The sequence below is a fragment of the Pecten maximus genome, chromosome 11 (genome assembly GCF_902652985.1).
Source record: "Pecten maximus chromosome 11, xPecMax1.1, whole genome shotgun sequence".
NCBI classification, from domain to species: Eukaryota; Metazoa; Mollusca; class Bivalvia; order Pectinida; family Pectinidae; genus Pecten; species Pecten maximus.
In genome coordinates, this window is record NC_047025.1 from 9,907,367 (window position 1) to 9,932,836 (window position 25,470).

The 25,470-nt window shown below is 37.0% G+C and overlaps 1 protein-coding gene across 2 annotated transcripts in view; it reads right to left on the bottom strand.

Annotated features, from left to right (window-relative positions):
• The window catches only part of LOC117337032 (1-phosphatidylinositol 4,5-bisphosphate phosphodiesterase gamma-1-like), a 66,395-nt gene extending 58,613 nt beyond the window's left edge, over positions 1–7,782 (bottom strand). For both annotated transcript variants that reach the window (XM_033897782.1, XM_033897781.1), the window contains exon 1: positions 7,398–7,782. In XM_033897782.1, the coding sequence (XP_033753673.1) occupies positions 7,398–7,578 (181 nt within the window). In that variant the 5' untranslated portion in view covers positions 7,579–7,782. The remainder of the gene's footprint in view (positions 1–7,397) is intronic.
• Between the last annotated feature and the right edge of the window lie 17,688 nt (positions 7,783–25,470).

Here is a 25,470-nt window from a genome sequence, read left to right on the forward strand (position 1 = left end):
CTATATATCCTTATATCTTAATTAAGTGCTAATCATACCTTTCCTAAATCTACTGCTATATACATATACCCCAACATAAGTATCACATTTGGTCGTTAGAATCATTTTCTCAGTTTTTTCATATTCAGGACTTTTTGCACGATTAAGAATTTAAAACCATATTGCATGTATTCCATATACCTAACCCTGAAAAATAAATGTCTATTTATTGAGTTCAAAAATATTTTGACTACATGACGAGAGGAATGATTTGAACATTAATCAAAACTCTTTCAAATATCGATCTAGACTTACAAGGTTATTGATAAGATTCAGTATACAACTACATGTAGGTGTTTGACCTTCAGCACTATATATATGTGGTTGGCATGTGTGCAGTATATCGTCATGATCAGACAAGGTGATGAATCTATATATACGTCAATTTGTAAATGTCAATCAGCTAAATCTGCCATTATTTCAAATGGATTGAAATTTAGTCATTATCAGAAGAAAGCTATGACATTTAATAAGTATTTTTCTGTGACTAATCTAAATGACATTAATTATATCCCCATGCAGAGAAAAGCAAACTCATTTGAGGTATACTCGTACTTGATCAATATATGAAACCCGATTAAAAATGAAGTTGTAAGAGCAGTGACAAATATTTTCTACAAGTAGCAATGGTTTTGACATTGTCCTTGACCTTAATTAATTGGCACCTGAAAACATGGTCAACTAAAACATTGGTCAAGTATATACTCATGTATATGAAATTTGCATGAATCTGGTTGCAAATGAGTCGTTACAGTTCTGACGATTTCTATCAATTAAATTAATATATATATATATAATATGTGACCTTTGCACCATGAAACAACCTCGTTGGAGGTTTTTACTCCTACCTCACCATGACCAATATTAATGTATGCAATTAATTTAAATCTGGTTGAAAATGAAGTCGGTGGAGCACTGATAATAGGCCTAGCTTATACAGGTGAACATACAAATGTAGCTATAGGTAGAAACGAAATGCTATATCCCCTGAGACTTTAAATTTGTCGCAAGGGGATAATAATTTTATCATTCATGTTACGTTTTATATAGAGAATGATAAAAATCTTATTGTTCATATATACCAGTAACATTTTTTATTCAAAGTTTGTAAAAGTTTATATTTATAGTATAGTACATACAACACATTGTAAACTGTTGTTTTTTCACATACCACTGCCATACAAGTACGTCTCTATATAGTTACTGCTATATGCATGTGTGAACTTACAAATTGTATAGAAGCCTTTGTAAAACCTACTCGAAAAACTTCAAAACAAGTGTTGATGTCAAAAATGTTCCAGGAAGTGATTAACCATGAAAAAATCACAAAATATTTCAACATTATTTTGCCGTAATCTAGATACAAGTGGTGAGGGATATTCTTGAAGAGCCCATATATATACCAGTGCATGTCAACGCTTCTAGTTTTAAACATCTGATCATGTAATTTTTCACATTTACCTACATATATACATGTACCTACACTAGTCCATATGGATTTATATATACTATACCACATGCATGACATACATGTCCTCTACCACAACAAATGAAACATGTATTAGCTGGCTTCATAATGAACAAGAACTATGTGTAATAATATGTGTCGCCTGTTCTGCTTTGTCAAATATATCATAAGCATTTTACATATGGGTACTCAAGGATATATTTTGAAGAGGCTAATAAAATTGAAGATCATATCTTCTAAAGTGCTAAATAGCCATATACTTATCAGGTATATAATATAATAGGTGTTAGAAAGGCAGAAGTTATTGAATTGTATATATATATATATATATATATATGCAGCATGCATTATAAGCACATCTGAAGGCTCAAGAAGTCTATGATCGAGGTCTGGTTATATTTTTTAGTCTGGCTAGCTATATACTTTGTCAGAAACAGACATATAAACTCAAAATTGATTTTCTTCTAATCATTCTTCTTATATTTTGTGCAATCATTTTTCTACTGAATAAAGACCGTATATATATATACGTATAAGCATCTAAAATTAATTCACAAATTATTTTACTGGTAATTTTTCCCTCTCTTAATTAACCATTTAAGGGCGCGTGTTTTAAAGGATTACAAAAAGATACACAAGATGTATAAAATATATTATACACTTTTCAAAACAAAATCAGAGTTAGATACAGTGGAGGCAGGCAAAATGAATTAAACAGCATCATTTCGTGGTTTCATTATTCTTGGACAAGTCATGATCGGTGATACTCAGCTTATATTAATTAAGGGCCTGAAATTGTGCTCATAGAAATTAAAGTGACTAAAAGCTCAAAGTAAACACCCAAACCTGGATGTAGAGGTGCAGAATACTCCCCATAATTTCAATAAATTTCATTATCTTTCATATTGGATTTCCAAAAAGAGCATTAATTCTGTTTAGTAAATAAGTGTACAATTTAATGCTACAGTAGAGATTATTAACACATATCACTATCCTTACTGCTAGAGGAATGGATAAGCTTTGATCTGCATGGATTCAAATTTGAAAGGTGATTCAAAGCCAGGCATGTTTCTCTTCCATGCATAGATATTCCTCTATATATAGTAATATAAACGAACTGTACAACAAACAGTGATAAATTGTCTACATACCATAGGCAAGGCCGGCGCCTTGAGTCTTGTTTTTTTTTTTTTTTTTTTTAAATATGAATGCACTTCGAATTCTAGTCAGATCTGTACAATCTTTTTAAAGTATACATATAAAATAACCAAGGGTGTATTAAAAGTCACAGTGGATTTTAAATGACACCAGCTGTATGACAATGTCACAGAACAAGACGCCCATGGGGCCTGTATCGCTCACCTGGTTGGATTTGACCAAATGTCAAAATAATGTTCATGTTCAATTCCTTTTGTTTGTCAACCTCAAACAATGCTATATATATATGGTTATAGTGTGGGGATCCCAACTGCTTTAAAGAAATAATGAAGTCCAGACTCTCTAAGTTTACAACATGCATTAATAACTGTATGACTAGTAGCAATTTAAAGGAATTACCATTATTTCTCCTATATGGGGCCCCACCCCTTTGGTCCCATGGGGATCACAGTCATCATTAATGCAAAATTTATTTTGCTTTCTCCAAGGATATTTCTGATCAAATTGGGTTCAAATCCCTTCTTAACTTAATGACTAGTAATGATTTAAAGGCATTACCTCTATTTCCCCTATTGGGCCCCGCCCCTCCAGCCCCTTAAGGGTCAGAGTCACCATTTATGCAAAATCTTTTCCCCTTCCCCCAAGGATGTTTCTGACTAAATTGGGTTTAAATCCATTTGTAACTTTATTACATGTAGCGATTTAAAGGAATTGCCTCAATTTCCCCTATTGGGCCCTGCCCAGCTCCAGCCCCATGGTGGTCAGAGTCACCATTTATACAAAATCTGTTCCCCTTTCCCTAAGGATGTTTCTGACCAAATTGGAATCAAATCCATTGATAACTTTATGGCTAGTAGCGATTTAAAGGCATTACCTTTATTTCCCCTATTGGGCCCCGCCCCTTTGGTCCCTTGGGGGTCACAGTCACCATTTATGCAAAATCTGTTTCCCTTCCCGCAAGGATGTTTCTGACCAAATTGGGATCAAATCCATTGATAACTTTATGACTAGTAGCGATTTAAAGGCATTACCTCTATTTCCCCTATAGGGCCCCGCCCCTTTGGCCCCTTGGTGGTCAGAGTCACCATTTATGCAAAATCTGTTCCCCTTCCCCAAGGATGTTTCTGACCAAATTGGGTTCAAATCCATTTATAACTTTATGAGTAGTAGCGATATAAAGGAATTGCCTCAATTTCCCCTATTGGGCCCCGCCTCTCCGGCCCCTTGGGGGTCAGAGTCACCATGCATATGCATGGCCATTTATGCAAAATCTAATCCCCTTCCGCCAAGGATGTTTCTGACCAAATTTGGTCAAAATCCAATAAGAACTCTTTGACTAGTAGCGATTTGAAGCAAATGTTGACGGAAGACGGACGGATGACGGACGCCGCGCCATGACCTCACCGGACCTTCGGTCCAGGTGAGCTAAAAATATACCAGTATTCATGTCACATTTAATTTACAAACAATATCTTTATGCCAATCCATATAAGTTGTATTTATTGTTAGCATTTTTGTTTCCACATGATTATATATACTGTACATATATATATCTATTATCATTATTTTGCTGCCTAGGTTTATCGGTACACAGAAACCAAACAATGAAATATGATATTCTTAAGCTTAAATCTACTACAGAAAACATTATGCATTACCTGTATGAGTGAACAATAGATATACAGGTATCATATATAATATGTACAGCTAGGTAAATTTGTTTGTTTGGTTTAAAATTTTTTATTGCCCCGCGAACAGCCTGGGCCATTTTGAGGTGGGGTCTCCTTGTAGTAGTTGGTGACTACCTGTCACTGAACAACATATGGGAGACACATTGCATGCCACCCAAAGCAATTTGGGTAAAGTGTCTTGCCAAGGACACTGCCATGACAGCACAGACCAGACCAGGTTTCTCAGAAACACCAAACTACATGGAAAGGGATAACTGGTACCTATATATAATGGACCTTCAACTGAGATTATACATGGCCGGCGCTCTAACCAACTGATCTATCGCAGCCCTCTTTTGCATAACAGTGAAATTAGATTGATAAGAATTCACTTGAAATAAAGGTACACAGTTACATAACTCATATATAGAGTCCCTAAAATTGAAATATCTAGATAAGAAAAAGCTTACTACGTACCCGACTAACCAATTCACAATCAGCTTTCTCATTCCATTCAAAGCTGACTAGGTATATACTATACGTACCAAGACCTGCATTGTTAAGTGTACATTATATGTATACGTATATCTTACAAAATTTATCACTTAACTACATGATATCATTTTTTTGGTCTGTCAAACGATAACTGACACTTTATACTACAATCGAGAAAAAAACCTCCACTTTCCACCAATTTGTCAAGATAAATTCTTAATTTGTCAAGATAAATTTCTAATATGATTCTCAATCAATATAAAGTCTCTTGATCTTTAATTTCTCAGTTATCAAAAAAATTCATTTTCAATTAATTACATGAATCATATATATATGCATAATTACCATGAAATTTTACAAAATAAATTGTATATTTAAGACTGTGTGATCAATTCAACACCTGTTTACTCTGATCAATCTACATACAAGTCTCGAGTCCTGTACATATATTTACACGTACTCATAGATCGAATTGTCAAGTGACTCACAGAATTTTTGATAATAATTGAAGTAACATTGTACATGTGGGACTCATTGTTTTTAGCATATACCTAGCTGAAAAGGATTCGATCATTAAAATGATGTTGTGAATTTCACTTATTTTAGGGATTTTTTATCATGCTTTTTAAATTTGAATTTTTCACTTTAAAAAAAAAAAAATTATCTTTACCATATCACACAATTCACACTCAAAGCATTAATAAATAAGTGTATCTTTTTTATTGTCATGGTAAATTCCTGCATCATCATCATCATCATCATCATCGAGCGACCTGTCTAGCTCGAGCTACGGCACTCATGACTCTGTTTGATAAATAGAACCACGATACCTATGTCAGTTAGATATATAGAGGGCCTATAGCTACCACATAAAACCTCAGGTGAAGATACAAGGTGTGGGCTTGACGCTCTCTACAGTATGTACCCGTGTTTGTTTCTATGGAAGCTGAGAAATGGGCCTGTCTGTGCTATTGTGGTTATGGCAACATCCTTTACCCTATAATTGTTCTGGATGGCATGCGATGAGCCTCTTGTATTTTGTTCAGAGAGGTAGTCACCAACTACTACAAGAAGTCCCCGCCTCAAAATGACCCTGGCTGTTCACGTGGCCATAAACCCAGGAAACAAACAAATTGTTTGATGAACCCAACCAAAAAAACACAAGGCAAATCTTGTTTTCATGCTTATTTTACTGATGGGGTTACGAAATCCTCAGACAAATTGACTACCTATACTATAAACATCCTATTCAATAATCTCAGTTTTCCAAATTTTAATGGGTGAAATCAGAAAACATATACATATATATCTTCAATTTACAATAATTAATTGATCCATGATGCAAGGGTATAAATAAATCCTGATGCATATATATATATAATTGAAAGTGGTTATATTTTTAGTGTAAAAGAACAGGGAAAAACATATTCCTGCCGAGTGCCCGACAGGAACTGTACCATGAGGTTTAATTCCGGCATGAATAATAGCCATATGACTCTACCTCCTGAACCAAAGAAGTGTGCTCCATCAGCTGAGTGACAGAGACCATATTAAAAATTATTTAAATATGTACAACTATACATACATATATATATATACTCCCCATTTTTCTTGAGATTTACCTAAATCTTAATTGGGCGCCAATGTGAAAATACAAGGAAAATACATTCCTGCTGAGTGGCCCAACAAGAATCGAACCTGTTCATGTGTCTCAAGCATGATAAACCACAACTCTTACCTCCTAGCTATAGCTAAGCCAAAGAAGCATGCTCTGTCAACTGAGTGACAGAGACTCAGTATTTAACACTACGATCGATAGTGACCCGTTCCTTTTTTCACTAGAATACTGATATTAAAAGTACAATTCTCATATAGGATGGCACATAGTTCTGGACATTTGAGAACAATACAAGAAGCATATTGAATTTGATGCAGTTACAGTTTAAATTATGCTTCTGTACTTTACTTGCATAAAGCGGCATTACATGTTTATTGATTTATAAGTTTTGTTTTTATAACTTAATTCCATCATCGTCAGAAATCGGAGCTAAGTACTTAAAATGATTTTAATATGTCACACTCACACACCTTTCAACTGAATGCTATCCACTTCTACTGAAATGATTTTAAATTATGCAAGAGGAGGAAGTTATATACAATTTGACTTTCGTATACTTCCTCGCCTATGAATTATTTCCACAAAAAATGTGATTCCATGCATTTCATAATTCCATGATGAAAGTAATGGAATTGCAACATTTATCTCGTCCTTTTATGTCACTCGCGATCGGTGGTTGAACAGGGATATTGAAGTCCTGTGCTCGTGTTTTCCTATGGGACTCATTTAAATTTTGTGTACCCCATATTTTAGTATGGGACTCAAAATTTTAGAAATGGTATTCTGGACTCGCCCGAAATAACCCTATAAAATGTACTGCCACCACGTCACGAGAGGGCCGTGTCTCCCGTCCCGCTTTCTGCCCCATCCAGTCCCCCTCCCTCTGTCCCATCCACAGCATCAGCTGCTGATACCAGCGACACGCGTTTCTTTATATTTCTCTATATACCTGTGCCTTCTGGCCTGCCACCTTGTGCCTTGATCCATAAAAGCTGTCTGGTTTCTAATTTCACTTTGAGAGTCCGCCTTTCTGGTCTCCTCCTTGCAAAGAATATGGTCACAACCAGTCCTCGTTCTAGATTCCGAAGGGTGTCCACAATTTCACTGTTCGGACCATTCGCAACCGCCATGTTGAGTTTATTTTCTCATGGAACCACAGATCTGACGTAAACTCCGTTTACATTATGGCGATTTGAGTTTAAATCCCTGACTGACACCGGACTGAGTGAGAAGGACAGGAAATCCCACTTTAAACCATGTTCAATAACTATTAGTCGACCATTTCCAACACATTTTCACTTTGTTTTCTTCCGGGAATGAGTACAAATGGTATCAGGTGCGTGAGGGGAGATAACTAACAAGCACCTGTTGCTCAGGGGAAGTAACTCGTTTTTCCGCAGTCACGGAAAACAGAGAGAATATTGTTACACAGGAACGCACGTTTGTTTATTCTGTACCGTCGTACCATCCACTTCAACTTATAAAGGCAATGTCCGATATTTTATACGATAGCTTTTATTAAAGATAATTCTTTTTAAATCCACTGCGATATATAATGATGACTTTGTTTAAAATTCATGGTACAAGTAGGCGATGGAGTATCCTTTGACTGTAAATTGTATAAGATTACTAGATATCAAATTGAAGGGTTTGTAAGCAACCAATCATTACATATATTGCGTAACAACTTAAGCAGATAGCCTGGAGGACTGTCTGAGTGTCGATATCGGAGTAGATTATATATGGCTTTTATTGATTTTAATTGTCTCAGCGCGCGCGCCAGCTGTCCGAGAATGAGATCTACATATCCTGTGATTTTATCGGTCAAGACGGAGAAAGTAGTGGTCATGGTGTGGGATACCGACACGGTCCTATCTGCCCAACAACACATTTTCAAATGTCCAAAGTTAATATCTGAATAAAATAAAATAAAAAAACCCTCCCCGTTTCAGTGTGGAATTTTCTCCTTCAGATATAAGCTATCCGTTAATGTTTCTGAAGTAGCGCTGATTTCCGCCCATGATCTCACCATGATGACAGTTCTATCCGGATCAGTTTCGGTGACCAGGGGCTATCTACACCATCTGTTGTAGTTGGACATAAGATCCGATACCACAGGAACTGTATACTTTATATCTGTATACCTGCGCTAATGTAGCATGCGTTTTAAGTATATTCGTGGAACAAGACATATTATTTGGTTACGTATTGGATCAATACTGCTCTGTTAATAAATATGAATTTTCGTTACAGATAAGTTTACAGAGCTAACCTCATATACAAATGTATACTATCTCGGTTTTCTGAGTTGGTAACGTCTTATCTTAAACATTAACTTAAACAAGTTTTCCTGGTATTGATAATCTGTTCTATCCACAAAACAAAATGAGTTTAACTTTCGTTTTCAAATAAATGGCAAATCTGAACATGGAAAAGCAAAGAGACAATGCAGTCCTGGCCGCAGTTTTGATCACAACAAATATGGCAAAAAATACTGTCAACTGTCAAAATCTGAGATGGCCTCTTGTCGGACATTTTTTCCTTGCCAATCTCAAAATTGACCAGGCACCATCAGATTAAAGGGGAACCTGCTGAGACCTATCTTTCCCATACACTGTAATTATCATGCAGAAAGAAATGATTAAAAACTTAAAATGTCAAAATTAAGGAAGGCCGTCTATCAGTTGTATTAACATTGAACATATCACGGATTTCAGTCATACGTTTGAGGGGGTGGGGTGGTTGTCAAAATCCAAGATAGCCGCCTGTCGGTCAAACAGACATATATATAAACGGATCAACGGAGAATCTAAAAACAAAATGGCCACATGTTGATCATTTGGTTCATGTATAACTAGGGTCGAAGGAGAACCTACATATTTTTTTAAGAGAAATATCCTTCCAGATTTTTTCAAGAAATAACGACAGGAGTGATGTTTACGGACGGTGGACAGATATAGTGGGTATTCCATGATATGTCCGTTGAATTGACAGGCGTAAAAGACAAGGACTCATCGCCTATAATGATGCACTTATTTCTCTGTACATGTGTACAGTTCTCGATTTCCTCTCTCTTTTGTTGAAAGTATACGATGTCATTTTAAGCAAATATTGTTCTACGCGTGAACTATATATACATCAAACATGCAAATAAAAGTAAGTTTTTTTCTTTGTTTTTTTTAATGACCCAATTCATGCCAAACTACATTTTACGAGGTAATTGATTCAAAATACCATTTGTTTTAATGTAGAAAGGAAAAACATATATTTCCTACTGTGATATCTCGAAGTCTTTTTTTATGGGATGTGGCACCAGGGATGTACTGTATGGCATCCTTATAACAACAATTAAATGATACGATATATTAAGAACACAGATATTTTGATGTTCTGGTGTTGCTTTCTCATATTTCTTTCTTTATTTTTTTTATATATATTACTATCATAAATATCAAGACAGTCCTATACTTTTCCCAAACTAATTAAAATCTAGATGGCCATTCTCACTACGTTTTTCATGTAACGTAGTGGAAATGACCATCTAAATTTTAATTAGATTGATACTTTTCCTGTACCTTCAACTCTCCCTATCCTCTTCCTGCCATTTCATCAAAACCAATATCTCTTCGCAAGCTATATACCTTCCCCCTCTTTCCCTAGGATATGCATGTATAACCCAGCTACCATTGGCAGACCTCCACCCATGTTCATTGCTAGTACTATTTTATCCTCTCCTCTGTCTACCTTCTTTTTAAGTTGTCTTGTCTCCCTGATGGCATCCATCCTTTTCTCCTTCTCTATATCTTTTCTTCACTCACATATCCCTCCTTCCCATGACAGAAATGCACCTGTGCGCACAAGTCACATATGGCATATCTCCATTATTTTTCCGAGATTTTTAGTTTTGACCCTTTATGACGGGTAATGACGTTTGTGCTTGGAGGGCTGCCGTAGGAGGCTTTTATTGTAAGTTTTTTTTAATATTTTGTTTTTCAGTTTTAAAATCTTTTTATTCATCATTTTGCATATTACAAGTACATGAAATACATAGAAAAAACCCATCAGTTATAGATACAGTTTTGCAGCAGCACAATATCATTTTTGAGAAGAGCATCAAGGGTGATAATGAGTTGGTATACATAACAGCAACATTTTAGAAAATGCGTACATGTATATATATTGAAACAATGTTTAATGGCGAATAGAAATAAAGTATGTATTGAACAATTTGGATAAATATGTACCATTGTTGGATTATATATAGCTTACAGTATTAAGAGGTTGATAAGTGTACATATATATATATATAGTAGGTTGACCATCATTTGTATAAACTGAAGGTGTTGCATAGTATAGAATATAAATGCAAGCTACCTGAGTATTATTTTGAGACTTGTCTCCCTTTGATTAAAAGCTATATCCGGATCTGTATATAATATAAAAAGGCAAATGAAAGTAGCTATTGTTAATTATTGATTTTATGGCATGTACTTATATAAGGCAATTAGTGAATATGGTAATAAAACAAGAAATAAAGGATTTTTTTTCTTATTATTTACAACATTTAATACAGCTTTCACACTCACTTTCACACATTTACTGAATGCACACATATATATATATATACTTATACAAATAAAAGGTGTATATTCAGTAAGAGCAAAATATATTTTATATGGACCATTTATTTTCAAACTTATTGTACTCCATCTTATTTCTAAATATTACTTGTTCTATTTTCAGGTAAATATCTAATTCTTTTTTGAATCCATTTATATTAGGAAGACAGTTTCTAAGTCTTTGTTTGATTTTATTGTAAGTTAGTACGTATACCAGTCACCCTTATCTTCAACAATGACTCCTTCAGAGTTTTTAAAACGGTTATCTCAAATCGTAACTGTCTCCATAGGAACTGCAATTGTCCCACTACATCCATCATCCTTTTAACGCCCTTAGTTTGCCCCATTTAAGCATTCGAAGTTTGAGGAACAAGGTTCAGTATTTGTGCTCTCTGATAGATGATGTTGATGTTTTATATATACTCTATACCCAACTCCGAAATTAAAATCGATGGCTTTTTTAAACCGTTTCGTAACAATCGAAACATGTTCGTCGGAGGGGTTGCTTTATATTTTCCCGAATCACTTATAGATGGGGCAAGAAGCGATCTAAAAAAACTTAAAGTTTGGTATAAAGAATGGCTGCTGTCCTTTGACCCTACCAAAACTGAGGCCCTAGTTATCTTAAATACAGTCGAATCTGTCAAAACGACCATCTATATTAAGCGACTCTCTGTTCTAAGCGACCATTTCAATTCCTCCCGAGCGTTTTCCCTATATATTTTAACTATTAAGCGACCCTCTGTTAACGCGACCAGCGACAGCAATATTTTATTCCCCCCGTAATAACAATAAATCTCTTAAAAGCGACCAGAAGTCTACAAAATGCATTCCATTACCATTCTCGCCTTGATAACACCAGAGTAGTTACCTTTCGTGAATATTTAGGATGGGAGAGGAGGCGAAGAGACGGTCTAGAATTCTGACGATTTTCAGATGTTTTGACTCATAAAATATATAATGCATGATAGATATATAAGTCAGGAATAGCATCAACACTCAACTTAAAGTTAAATCTTGATTGTTATCTTTTTGTAGACAACTTCCATTTGTTCCGTCTTTCACATTTGACAATACCCCCATCCAAATCACTAACCAGCATAAACACGTAGGAGTTACCCTTACCAATGATTGTAAATGGAACACTCGTGTAGAATACATAGTTAATAAAGTGACTTAATATATAGCTACCCTTCGAAAATTAAAACTTATCTTAGATAGAAATTCACTAGAAAAATGTATCTTACTTATATCCGACCTCCATTTGAATGCATGCGAAGCATGGGACAACTGCAGTACAACGAATTCATGGTTATTAGAAAAATAAACTTAGAAGCTGCAAGAATAGTCACAGGGCTGCCATATTTACAAAAACAAAATTCTTATATGAAGAAACTGGATGGTTATCCCTTGCGAAGAGAAGAGACGCTCGCAAACTGTCTTTATTTTATTCTACAGTTAATAATCAGGCACCTGATTTTCTCATCGACTTATTGTCAATTCATATTGGAAATGTAGTTCCTTATAATTTGCGAAATGTACATTTATTTAGAGAGCAACAATTTCGATTACAGCTGTCAAAAAAAATCTTCCTTTCCTGCTATTTCCAAACTTGGAACGACTTGAATAACAGTATCAGAAACTCGCCTTCTCCAACTTCCTTCAAGTCTAAAGTAAACAAATCTATGGCAGTAATTAATATATGTAAGAAGCAGTTTATTAGCTACGGTCATAGAAAACTAAACATTCTTCATATCTGACTAAGAAATCGATCAAGTTTACTAAATTACGATCTATTTAGAGCTAATCTCGTAGATTCGTCTCATTGTCAATGTGGGCGTTCCTGTGAAGATTTCTATCACTTTTTCCTAATTTGTCCCTTGTATGCCAACTTTAGAGGTACGGTTCTGTCAACGTAGACGTTCCTTGTAAGGGTGATCCTTATATTTTTCCAGCTGACAATGTGAAAATCGCAAAAGCTATACAACATTTTCTGGAAGATGCGACTAGCTATACGTTTGGTTTTATTTGTTTAACGTCCTATTAACAGCTAAGGTCATTTAAAGACGGCCTCCCGTGCGTGCGACATGCATGCGTGTGGCGAGTGCGTATGCTTGTTTTGAAAGGCTGCGGTATATTCGTGTTAAGTCTCCTTGTGATAGGCCGGAACTTTTGCCGATTTATAGTGCTATCTCACTGAAGCATACTGCCGAAGACACCCAGCAGCACACCCCACCCGGTCACATTATACTGACAACGGGCCAATCAGTCGTCCCACTCCAAATATGCTGAGCGCTAAGCAGAAGTAGCAACTACCATTTTTAAAGACTCTGGTATGTCTCGGCCAGGGGACAGAACCCAAAGCCTTCATCACAGCGGCGAACGCTCAACTAAAGGCCAAAAGTGAGGCAGTGTCAAGGGAGACATTAGGAAGAAGAAAGTTGTTAAGGAAGAAGAGAAAAGATCAGATCCCAAATTTAGTCGCCTCTTACGATCATGCAATGGGGGCAGCAGGTACAATTCTTACGCCCTACCTGCAGGGCAGGACTAGCTATACATCCTCTCTTTTTTTCCTCGCCATATCAGTTCAGGGAACTTGTCCCAGAATGCCTAGCGAACTAGACAACACTGTAATTTGGGTCGTCTGTGTCGGGAATGATCGGAAACACCACCTCAGTCACAAGATCAATTAATTTCTGGACCCCCTCTCCCCCTTCTCTCTCATAAAGTAATATTTCAAATTGATCAATTACTACTTATTATATTGTCTTTCCTTATCATACTTTATAATATTTGTATATGGCATCACGTGACTACTGTATGCATGTACATGTATATATCATTCTGTCATTATTACGGGAGAAGTCATTTATAAGTTGGTAAAACTTCCTGACTAAACCCTTTGCCATTTTATGTCAATAAAATATGGTTAACTACAAAATATATAATATATCCGAGGAAATTACTTTAAAAAATATTAGTAGTTCAGAAAAGAAAATTGATCAGTTTTACGCTCTTCAACCTAATAATCTAATATTGATCGAAATTATATATATATACATATAATTATATATCATCACAGAATAACACACAAATGTCGTAATGACTTGTTTTCTAGATTTCTGCTCTAGAGTTCAGTCCCTGGCATCACTGAAGAAACTTATAGAAGGGAGAACAAAATGTGTGGGTGTAACATCATGCATTGCATTCATTTAACGTAAAAATGCAGATGCGTTTTCATTGGCGTTAATCATTTTTCTGGATTGGGGAAAGCAGATAATCGAAGAAACCACTTTATGAGATATTACCTTTAAAAAAATTGTTTACAAAATAGGATTATGTTGTCTTAAATAGCTCAACATTTTGCCTTGTTTTTTGTTTTGATTTTTTAATATACGTTCCAGTATTTTATATGATTTCTTTATATTGACTAATGATTTTCATTTGATTTACAGCTATTGTATGACTCTAAGGCTTGTTTGTAGCGTTCATATGGTGCGAGCCTCGTATTGAAGGAGGTACTCAAGGATGTCCTTTTTAAGTCCTACTATTTTCTGACTATATAGGACCGTGTACCCAAGGACGAGTCTCATTTGGTTAGTTTATATCGACGAGGTAGCACTCTAAAGCAAGCAAGAGAGGCGGCTTTTGCAAAATAAACAAAATCGGTGAAGGAGCAGTGATCCAATATTTGAATGAAGAAGGTTTAACACCTAAGGATATCCATGATGCTATGGTAGCAACATTAGGAAAAGATACCCTTCATATGCTACAGTGAGTGAAAAGGTGGATGGCGGAATTTAAGAGCGGCCGACAGAACCTTGAAGATGGCCCCCGTCCTAGAAGGACTGACAATGTTATTACACCAGAAATGGCCAATAAAGCTCATCATATTGTTCTGACTGACAGACGAGTCAAAGAAAGATACATAGCTAGTAGAGTCGGCATTTCACAGGAAGGAGTATATTCCACTCTGACCTTGGATCTTGCAATGAGAAAGCTTTCGGCCTATGAGTACCAAGACTTCTGACAGTTGATCAGAAGCACACCAGACGCCCATTATCGCGTGCTAATATTAACCTTTTTGAGGAAGATCCTGCCAACTTTCTTCAGTTTGGTTTGGTTTGGTTTATTTTGTTTAACGTCCTATTAACATCTAAGGTCATTTAAGGACGGCCTCCCGTGTGTGCGACATGCATGCGTGTGGTGAGTGCGTATGTGTGTTTTGGGAGGCTGCTGTATGTTCGTGTTATGTCTCCTTGTGATAGGCCGGAACTTTTGCCGATTTATAGTGCTACCTCACTAAAGCATACTGCCGAAGACACCCAGCAGCACACCCCACCCGGTCACATTATACTGCCAACGGGCGAACCAGTCGTCCCACTCCTTATTTGCTGAGCGCTAAGCAGGAGCAGCAACTACCATTTTTAAAGACTCTGGTATGTCTCGGCCAGGGGACAGAACCCAAAGCCTTCATCACAGCGGCGAACGCTCAACTAAAGGCCAAAAGTGAGGCATTGTCAAGGGAGACATTAGGAAGGAGAAAGTTGTTAAGGAAGAAGAGAAAAGATCAGATCCCAAATTTAGTCGCCTCTTACGATCATGCAATGGGGGCAGCAGGTACAATTCTTACGCCCTACCTGCAGGGCACTTTCTTCAGAGATTTGTCACTATAGATGTAACATGGGTCCATAATTTTACCCCAGAGGCCAAACAACAATCGAAACAATGGAAGCACCCTGGCTCTCCCCCGCCAAAGAAGGCAAAGACTGTTCCATCAGCTGGGAAGGTTATGACCTCGGTTTTCTGGGATGCATATGGTATTCTGCTGGTAGATTATCTCCAAAAGGGACAAACAAACAATGGCACATTCTATGCTTCACCTTTGAGGAAGTTACGGGAAAATATTAAACTTAAGCGCCCGGCTCACTAAAGCTGTGTTATTCTACCAGGACAATGCTCCTGTTTACAAGTCTTGTCATTGCCATTGCTGCCATTCACGATTGTGGTTTTAAATTGATTGAGCATCCGCCTTATTCACCTGATCTCGCTCCATAAGACTGAAAACTGAAAACAGCTATTTCAGTCACCCACTTTTAGTTCGATGATGACGTCATACATGCAGTGGATACTTTCTGAACAGCCAAGAAAAGGAGTACTATAAAAGTGGCATTGAGGCCCTCAAAAACCGCTGGCAAAAGTGTATAGATACTGAAGGTGACAATGTTGAAAAATAATACAATATATCCCTATATCCCGACAAGATTGAAATCCTTCAATATGTGGCTCACAACATATCAATTAGCCCTCGTATCTCCCTAATTAGGCTGTTTACACGTTGATATGTTAATAAGCGCACAAAATGGGACAATTAGGTCATTTAAGGTATTGGAAACTCTTCTTCACTTATACATTGTTTTGTTGTACTGATATTATCTTCACTAATGCTAGTGATGTGACAAAGCTCACTTACTTTAGTAATTGGTCAATATTATTTTGTAAAGTAACAGTAATATCATTTTCATTATCTTCAATCCAATTATATCAAATGGTCGTACTCTCACTGTTACCAGACACGATCGGAGCATCAGCTTGTGGCTCATCCGAAATATAATTATCTAGCATTAAAGAGAAGGACACGGGCGAATGATCTGAACATTACGTAAAGTTACCTGTGTTAGATTTTTCAATCATTCTCCTGTGTGATTTATCTACCAATACACGGTCTATTAAACTTGAATCATATGCGGTGTAGAAGGTAAAACTTTCATTCTTATCATTACCACGCCTGCTATTAGGTAACGACAGATCGTCTTGTTCAGACATCCCACACTCGTAGAGACATATAATGTCATTTTGACATACTACATCAATAAACCCAGGGTCCTGTAACTTAAATGACAAGTTTCTACATATGTTCCATGATATATACATGTAACACTCCCCGCGCACCCCTATCGGTGTGTAGGGGCTGCTAGATAGGGACACTTGTCTCTGTCCCGAGGCCGTTCCGAAGGTGTAGAGGGGGCGCGCATTCTCTTACGATCAGCGCCACCATCTGTGCCGCGCGATGACTGGAGTTCCTACTGTTAGTCACATTACCGCGTTGTTGGTCGCCCTGCCAATATGACCCCCCGACTGTTGGGGCGCTGGGAACCAGACGACCTCCACGTGACATCAGTCTCCTCTGGGGGTTATCATTGTTCACGTGAGCGTACACCATTCCATCCACATAGAGGCGATCGCATACCAATTTCATTTGGTTCCCAGCTTGCCGTATCGCCTTTGCGATAGGGTATAATTGTTTGCGACGTTCTTCGATGACGTTGGGGAATTGTTCTTTGATGGAGATTTGTTTACCTCGTAATCTGTACGTTGGTTGGTTTTTCCGAAGCGACGAACGTTGTGAAAAGGGATATAACGGTCTATACAAAGTTCATAGTACAGGCAGTCGCGTAAAAAATCCTCTGTGATATCGTTTTCGTGGCATGTCAATGGGTACATCAGGTTCCCACTTGCCATCACGCGCGTAGTGCTACACTAATTTTCAAATTACTAAATTACACATTCCACCTCTCATACCTCTCGAAATCAACAAAATGGGATATCCCAGTAAAGTGTTGAATGTTGTATCATTTCCGGTGGCGAAAATTAGCATCTATACGCTATATAACGAGTGACAAACTGTATAAGACACAAGGTTCATTGTGCGCAACTTGTAGACATATATAATTGGCGGAAGACGCGGTAAAAACTTAAGTGAACGGAGTGACATTAAAAATAACAATATTACATCCACGTCACTTAAATGATTTCAGGGATGAGAACAGCTGAATGTAAAAAAAGTCTGAAATCCCAATTTGTAGTGCGTTTTCTATGATGAAATATTAAAATTAACATTACAGCCATCATGAGAAAAAAGCCTTATATTTATCATGCCTATGATATACACATAAACAATGTCAGAACAGTTATAATCAATTCTTTGGCCTAACCTAGTGCATCCCTGAGGTATTGTGGCTCATAAACTTATCATTTTTTCCCCTCTGCACATACCAGGTACGGTATACATAATTGAAATACATAAAGCATTTCATACATAGCGGGAAAAATATTAAAAACACATATCGCAAGAAATAAATTTATATTTGATGACAACAATAGTGCTATCCGGGGGAATTCTGGAAAACACATTGCTATGCTAAACCTTCCAATAACCCTGTCTTCAATTCCAACGAATCCATATTTGCATCCACTGGCTCATCTTATCACGGATTCCCCTGACGCTTGCCATTGAGGTGGTCTAGATATTCGTGTGGTTCATCTCGGAAGAGTTACTGGTATGGGCGCTCTAACGAAGCATGCTCTTCATCCCTAGAGTTTTCATGGTACTAAACAGTCTCAGTTGGGATGACTATTGTGTCTTGACAATGGTTATCAGAAGATAATATTGAACTTGAAACATCCTCATTATTGGCATCATCATCTTCTGGTCCCCCGTCCTCAATAGAGAACTGGTCATCACCAGGCGGACCAGTGGCAGACACTGGAGAGCCGAGATCGTCATCTGGTTCTTGTGCTGCCATACCACCTTCTTCGCCATTTGACTCTAAGATGTCAGCTGTACAATGCGCAAATAAAACATTCGAATCGTCTCTCGAGTCAGAGTCTCTCGAATCAGCAAGGGTCAAGTCCGGTTTTCCACAAAAAGGCTAAATATCAGTATCTTTATCTTCCTTGGTAACTGAATCCTCACATGGAATGTATCCTATTGGCAATTGGTTATTCCTGTGTAGGGTTCTTGTCCTTCCTTCTGTCGATTCTGATTCGACTACGAAGACAGGGATATAAAGGTTATAGGTTGTTTCACCACAGTATAAATATCTTCCTCCCAACGATCTTTCAGCGTGTGCTTCCCATCAAAAGCGAGCCTCTTCATCTCTCCATCTGTGACAGATGCCTCTTCAGACGTTGAGGTCATAGTGTGCCTTTTGTCGCCTCTTATCTGTTCACAATAGGTCTGAAGCTGTAGTTAAAGGCGAGTCGTTCCTCAAGGTCCTTCGTATAGTCGGAGAGTTCCTCGTTAATAAATCCACCTTAATCCAAATGCCATGTCCAATGGTAGACGAGATTTGGTTTGGTTTGGTTTATTTTGTTTAACGTCCTATTAACAGCTAAGGTCATTTAAGGACGGCCTCCCGTGCGTGCGAGATGAATGTGTGTGGTGAGTGCGTATGTGTGTTTTGGGAGGCTGCGGTATGTTCGTGTTAAGTCTCCTTGTAATAGGCCGGATCTTTTGCCGATTTAGAGTGGTATCTCACTGAAGCATACTGCCGAAGACACCCAGCAGCACACCCCACCCGGTCACATTATACTGACAACGGGCGAACCAGTCGTCCCACTCCTTATTTGCTGAGCGCTAAGCAGGAGCAGCAACTACCATTTTTAAAGACTCTGGTATGTCTCGGCCAGGGGACAGAACCCAGAGCCTTCCTCATAGGGGCGAACGCTCAACTAAAGGCCAAAAGTGAGGCATTGTCAAGGGAGACATTAGGAAGAAGAAAGTTGTTAAGAGAAAAGATAAGAACCCAAGTTTAGTCGCCTCTTACGACCATGCAATGGGGGCAGCAGGTACAATTCTTACGCCCTACCTGCAGGGCAGTGGTAGACGAGACTCTCTACCTAACACGAGGTAAAATGGTGAAACTTAAAGACTCATGACGAGTGCAATTGTAGGCATGCAGTAAGGATGGAATGCATTTTTGCCTTCTTTCCCTCTGGCTTCAAAGTGCAGAGCATGCTGATGAGTGTACGATTGAAACGCTCTGTAATTCCATTTCCAATGGGATAGTATGGCGTGGTGGTCAGTCCGAAATCTGATCTATGTATCAATGATGACATTTTAAGTGAAATGTGTAACTGGGACTCTCTTCACTGACCACCAACAATAGCTGTCGCCGATTGGAAGTTGTTTCGCGCCTCGTGTAATCGCGTCTTATCCAGGATTAAGCTCAAAGTCTTCTCTTTCTTCCAGTGTTAACGTCAATGGTGATGACGTAACAGACGACGATGCTAAAGCAAGCTGTCTAAATAATTATTTCAGTTCAATTGGTTCCACATTAGAGCATGGATGAAGGCAAATTGACTGGTATATTCCTGTTTGACCTAAGCAAGGCTTTTGATACTATCAATCAAGTTTCTACTCCATCAAATGAAGTGTTAAAAAGTCATTACAAAGTGTCCAATATTTTTAAACTCATATGAATTAGAACCCAGTGTGTTGGTTTTAAAAAATAAATTGTCTATGTTTGAACCAATCACTATTGGTGTTTCCCAGGGTCCATTATCTTTTATTCTTTATATTAATGACTAAACAAAACATTTCAATGTTGTAGGTAATACTGTTGAAGAAGTAGAATTTTGTCTTTCATAAGATCTAAAGCGTACTGTAGTGTGGAAGAAAGAACAGACTAAGATTGAACCTTGATAAGACCCAATATTTGTTGATAGTGTCATCACAGAAACTAGCTAAGTCAAGAGTTTGGTTTGGTTTGGTTTATTTTGTTTAACGTCCTATTAACAGCTAAGGTCATTAAATGACGGTCTCCCGTGCGTGCGACATGCGTGTGGTGAGTGCGTATGTGTGTTTTGGGAAGTCAAGGGAGACCAAAATTAAAGTAAAAGGCATTATTATTATTATTGAAACTGTTCATAGCGCCAAAAAGGAGGTGTTTTTATTGATGAATGTTAATATTTGAAAGACCATATCGATTTTATCATTAAAAAGATTTCCAAGAAAATTGGTGTTTTTAGACGTGATAGACTTTTATGTCCACTGATATGGCAAAGAAAGTGTACAACAGCATTAGTTTACCGCATTTTTTCTATTGTTCTGTGATAGACTTTTATGTCCACTGATATGGCAAAGAAAGTGTACAACAGCATTAGTTTACCGCATTTTTTCTATTGTTCTGTGATATGGAGTACGCCATCCAACAGTATGTATTTAAATAATCTATTCAATCTTAAAAAGAGGGCCGCAAGAGTAATTTCAAAAGCTGCTAAGGTTTTATCCCTACTTCTGAGCTTTTGCTGAAGCTTAGATGGCTTCCAAATGATTTTTGGAAATCTGTGTTACTGTACAAAATACTTCATATAGTCATTTATTTACCTGTTGTTTTAGCTACCCTTCAAGTATTTTATGGAACAACAAAAAGTTCAATGCATTTTTACTTAGGTTCTTACAGAAACTATTTTAGATACTTCAAATGCCACGTGTTTCAACCAGTAGTTAGCTAAAAATTGTGAAATGTGCAACAAATCAGTGATATTACCGGTGTTTTATTTTGATGTGCTTGTATCCTGTTAATTTGTCTATGTATATTTTTGTGTATCAGGGCCATATTGTAAATTAGATGTAAACCGTAATATGTCACCCCTATAAATAAAAGACTTTTCATTGTTATTATTATCAATAGAGTACGAGTGTAGCAATATAGATTATTAAATGATGGGTATTTTCACTAAGATTTGCTTCAGCGTGAAAATATTCAGTATTTAAATCAAAATTCGATTTAAATTTCAGTAAAGTACTATTACTGTATACTGTTGTGTGAAATTTTGTTTCATGACAACTCATTGTGGAAGTCACAATTTTCAAAAGTTTGAAGTAAATACCTGTCACATTTCCTAATTTCAGACCCACTTGGTACATAAAACGGGTATTGACGACAGGAAGTTCTTTCTATAGAAGAGTTCTTTAATGTGATAATTTCATTTAAGATGTATAATTACAGTATATACTGGAAATCTTTATATTTTTATTATACACGTCAAATGTTAAGCGAAATAACACAGCATTAGTATATCGAATGTAATGTTGTCTTTCCTTTTGTTTTAGTTTCCGTTGTTTTATCACTTCCTTCTAATAGTTAACATTATTTTCACAGGCGGTAGAACACTAGCAGTTATGCAGACCAACTGATGATGAAACAGGTAATATACAAGTCCATATGTCTAAATATTTTAATTTCATTGTTTCATTTATAATATAGTTTTCTTTCGTCGTTTGTTTGAGAATGTCTGATCACAAACAAAGGATATTCTATAATACATGATCTTTTAAAGTTAAAGTTAACGTGGAGATTATTGTTTGAAGAAATTATTGTTTAAAATACTGAATATCCTGCCTGATGTCTTTGGTAGAATGCTTTAGTGAGGTAGAACTATGAAGTCGACATCAATTCCGCTCTATCACAAGGAAACAAACACGAACGTGCATCAATGACTTATCTGTTGATAGGATGTTAAAAGCAAACCAAATCTGTAACTTGTTTGATGCTTTAAAATTAAATTCGACTAAGAAACTGTATCAATCTCTAGATAATTGGTGAAATTATTGTACTATTTGATATTTTAGGTAACCGTATAAAATCATGTGAAGAAAAAATTGTAACAATATCTTACATAAAGATGTTCTATGGGCTTGGTATAAATAAGGGGCCGCGGTGGCCGAGTGGTTAAAGTGTCTCGACACTTTATCACTAGCCCTCCACCACTGGGTTGCGAGTTCGAAACCTACGTGGGGCAGTTGCCAGGTACTGTCCGTAGGCCGGTGGTTTTTCTCCGGGTACTCCGGCTTTCCTCCACCTCCAAAACCTGGCACGTCCTTAAATGACCCTGGCTGTTAATAGGACGTTAAACAAAAACAAACCAAATTGGTATAAATTAGATAGCTCAGCAAACACGAAAGCACTTACAAGGAAGTCACTGTTGCAAACACCTATACTTTATGACAACATAACAGTTTAACTCTTGGTTGCATAATAGTATTCTATCCAGAAGCTAAAGGCGTTTATTTAACAGGAGACTTTATTAAATATTCCAATACGATCACAGCATTTTCGTATGATAAATGTATTCACAAATATGATAGTACACAGTTTTAGGCAAAACTGGTGCGGCACGGGAAAGCCAATTCCAGAACTACGTTTTTACTGACCTACATCAGATCGTTTTGTTTTGTTTGGTTTATTATTGTTTAACATCCTATCAACAGCTAAGGTCATTTAGGGATTGCCTCCCGTGCGTGCACATGCATGCGTATGGTGAGTGCGTATGTGTGGTATGGGAGGCTGATGTATGTTCATGTCTTCTTGTGATAGCCCAGAACTTTTGCCAATTTATAGCGCTACCTAACTGAAGTATACTGCCGAAGATACCCAGTTCGTATTCATACGAATGACAACACCAACATGTTTCAAACTAAAAAAACACTACTAATAATAAAGTATTTCCTCTGTGGACACGTATTTCAACTATCTGAACCAGCTGTTGTTTTTTCTCTGTTTTAAAAGTTTTAAATATTGATGCAGTTTTACTATACTGAATATCAATTTACAAATTATTGATAACGATAACTTTATCGGACAGTTAGCATATCTACATGTATGGTGATTTATTTGACAATGAGTCAATGATGAAGCCAATGATTATTGCCTAGAGATGGGAAGTACTTCACCTTCTTCGCTCCTTATGGTTATATGATCTGTTGATGAATGAATAGCATCGACAGTTTTCCAAATAGCTGTTAACAATGAAGACGTGATAAATGAATTGAAAAGGAAACTTACGATAATGTTCCAACTGGACCAAGGGAGGTAACTCCGTCATGCTTAATACAAAATATCCTAAATAATAAAAGTGCCGGGTATTGATTACCTTTCTACTGTGTCGCCTATGATTCTATGTTACTCAGAGTTGGTAGTACAAGTTTCCTCCGACGTTCCGGATAATATAATTCCACAATCCCCAATTTTACTGCCTCTATCCTAGCGTCCAACTCATCTGTATCGGTGTATTGCAAGTGAACTATTTTCAGTTCCGACTTTAGAATTTGCATTATGAACCAAATAACATTTGTGGCATCAAACCTACATCTTTTATTCTTTCTGAACAACATTTCCCCCCGACGCTGCCTCACTTCATTTGAGCGTCACCTGCTTTGAGGAATGTTTTTGATTCTGTTCACAGATCGTGACATACGAAACTTACCTAAAATGGCTCCCTGTTTGAACGATCAGAATGGAAAGGAACGCACAAAACAAACTGACTCATTCCTGTCTCAGTATAATCGACAGAAAAGGCTTTTAACTTTTATATTACCCGCACAAAATGTAATAATCGAGTAATAAAATCACATCAATTTCAAGTTGTGTTGGGATTCATCAATTCCAATGTAAAACACTTTTGTATCTACCATATAAAATGACGTCTGAATAAAAAAACCAAAGAATGAATCGACAAATGAATTACATCATTTTCCATCGTTACAGCGACGGATCCAATATTTGGGTAATTTCATTCAGTCTTGATAACTTTTCCTTGTAACATCTATGGATATTCTTAATTAAGCATGTTAACATCTACGCCCGAGGCCGATGCTGAGGATTTATCACAGCTGCTACAGTATTTAGCCCCGGCTCCACTACCGCCACGACGGAGCCAGGTCCAGGAAGTTGTTTAACTGTTAATGAGACAGACCATTAGTTTCAGCATTTAAACAGTGTTATATGTGTTAAGCTTTTACTAAAAAATGTCGATCTTAAAAACATAGAAACACAAATTAAATTTCTACACAAAACTAACACAGTAACCTATTGTGTTGCCTTCAACGTAATACTAATGTAACTCACCATTTAATTATCGTAGCATATGAGTATTGCGTTCGTATTTCGTACATTTTCGTAAGAGCACAGTAGCATGGTATAATTAACATCTTCAAGCAGCAACAGCATCAGCTGTAACAACAAAGCAGTGATAAACATCAACATTTGCAAGAAAGGTAAAAGAAAATACTCCTAAATCGTTAGAATGATTGAATTTCTGATCAGCAACATATTTGTTGAGTTTGATGACCAGATCTTCCAACAGACGTTTTGTTTTGTTTTCATACGGAGCTGCTCATATTAAAGATTTTATAAGAACAGTTAACAGAGACCTTGCAAATACTTCAATTTCACCTATGAAATACATATTGCCGATGTGTGTTAAAACCAAATCTTCAGATACATAACACCATAAAGCAGAAGACGCTTACCCCCCTGGAACATCTTATCTTAATCCCCTGTACTTTTACAAAGGTCTCCATGGGAATTTATATTTTTCTTCCGGTAGGATGAGAGTTTTCTGCTACATCTTCGACATCCGCCTCACAATGAATAAACGACATCTTCAATATGAGACTTAGGCCGCCCAACGGCACCAGTAGGCATATAAACAAGCCTCTAACATGTCTGGCGTCATATCTTTGGTTTGGTTCAGTTTTATTTGTTTCACGTCCTATCAACATCTAAGGCCATTTAAGGACGGCCTCGTGTGCGTGTGGTATGCATGCTGGTGGCG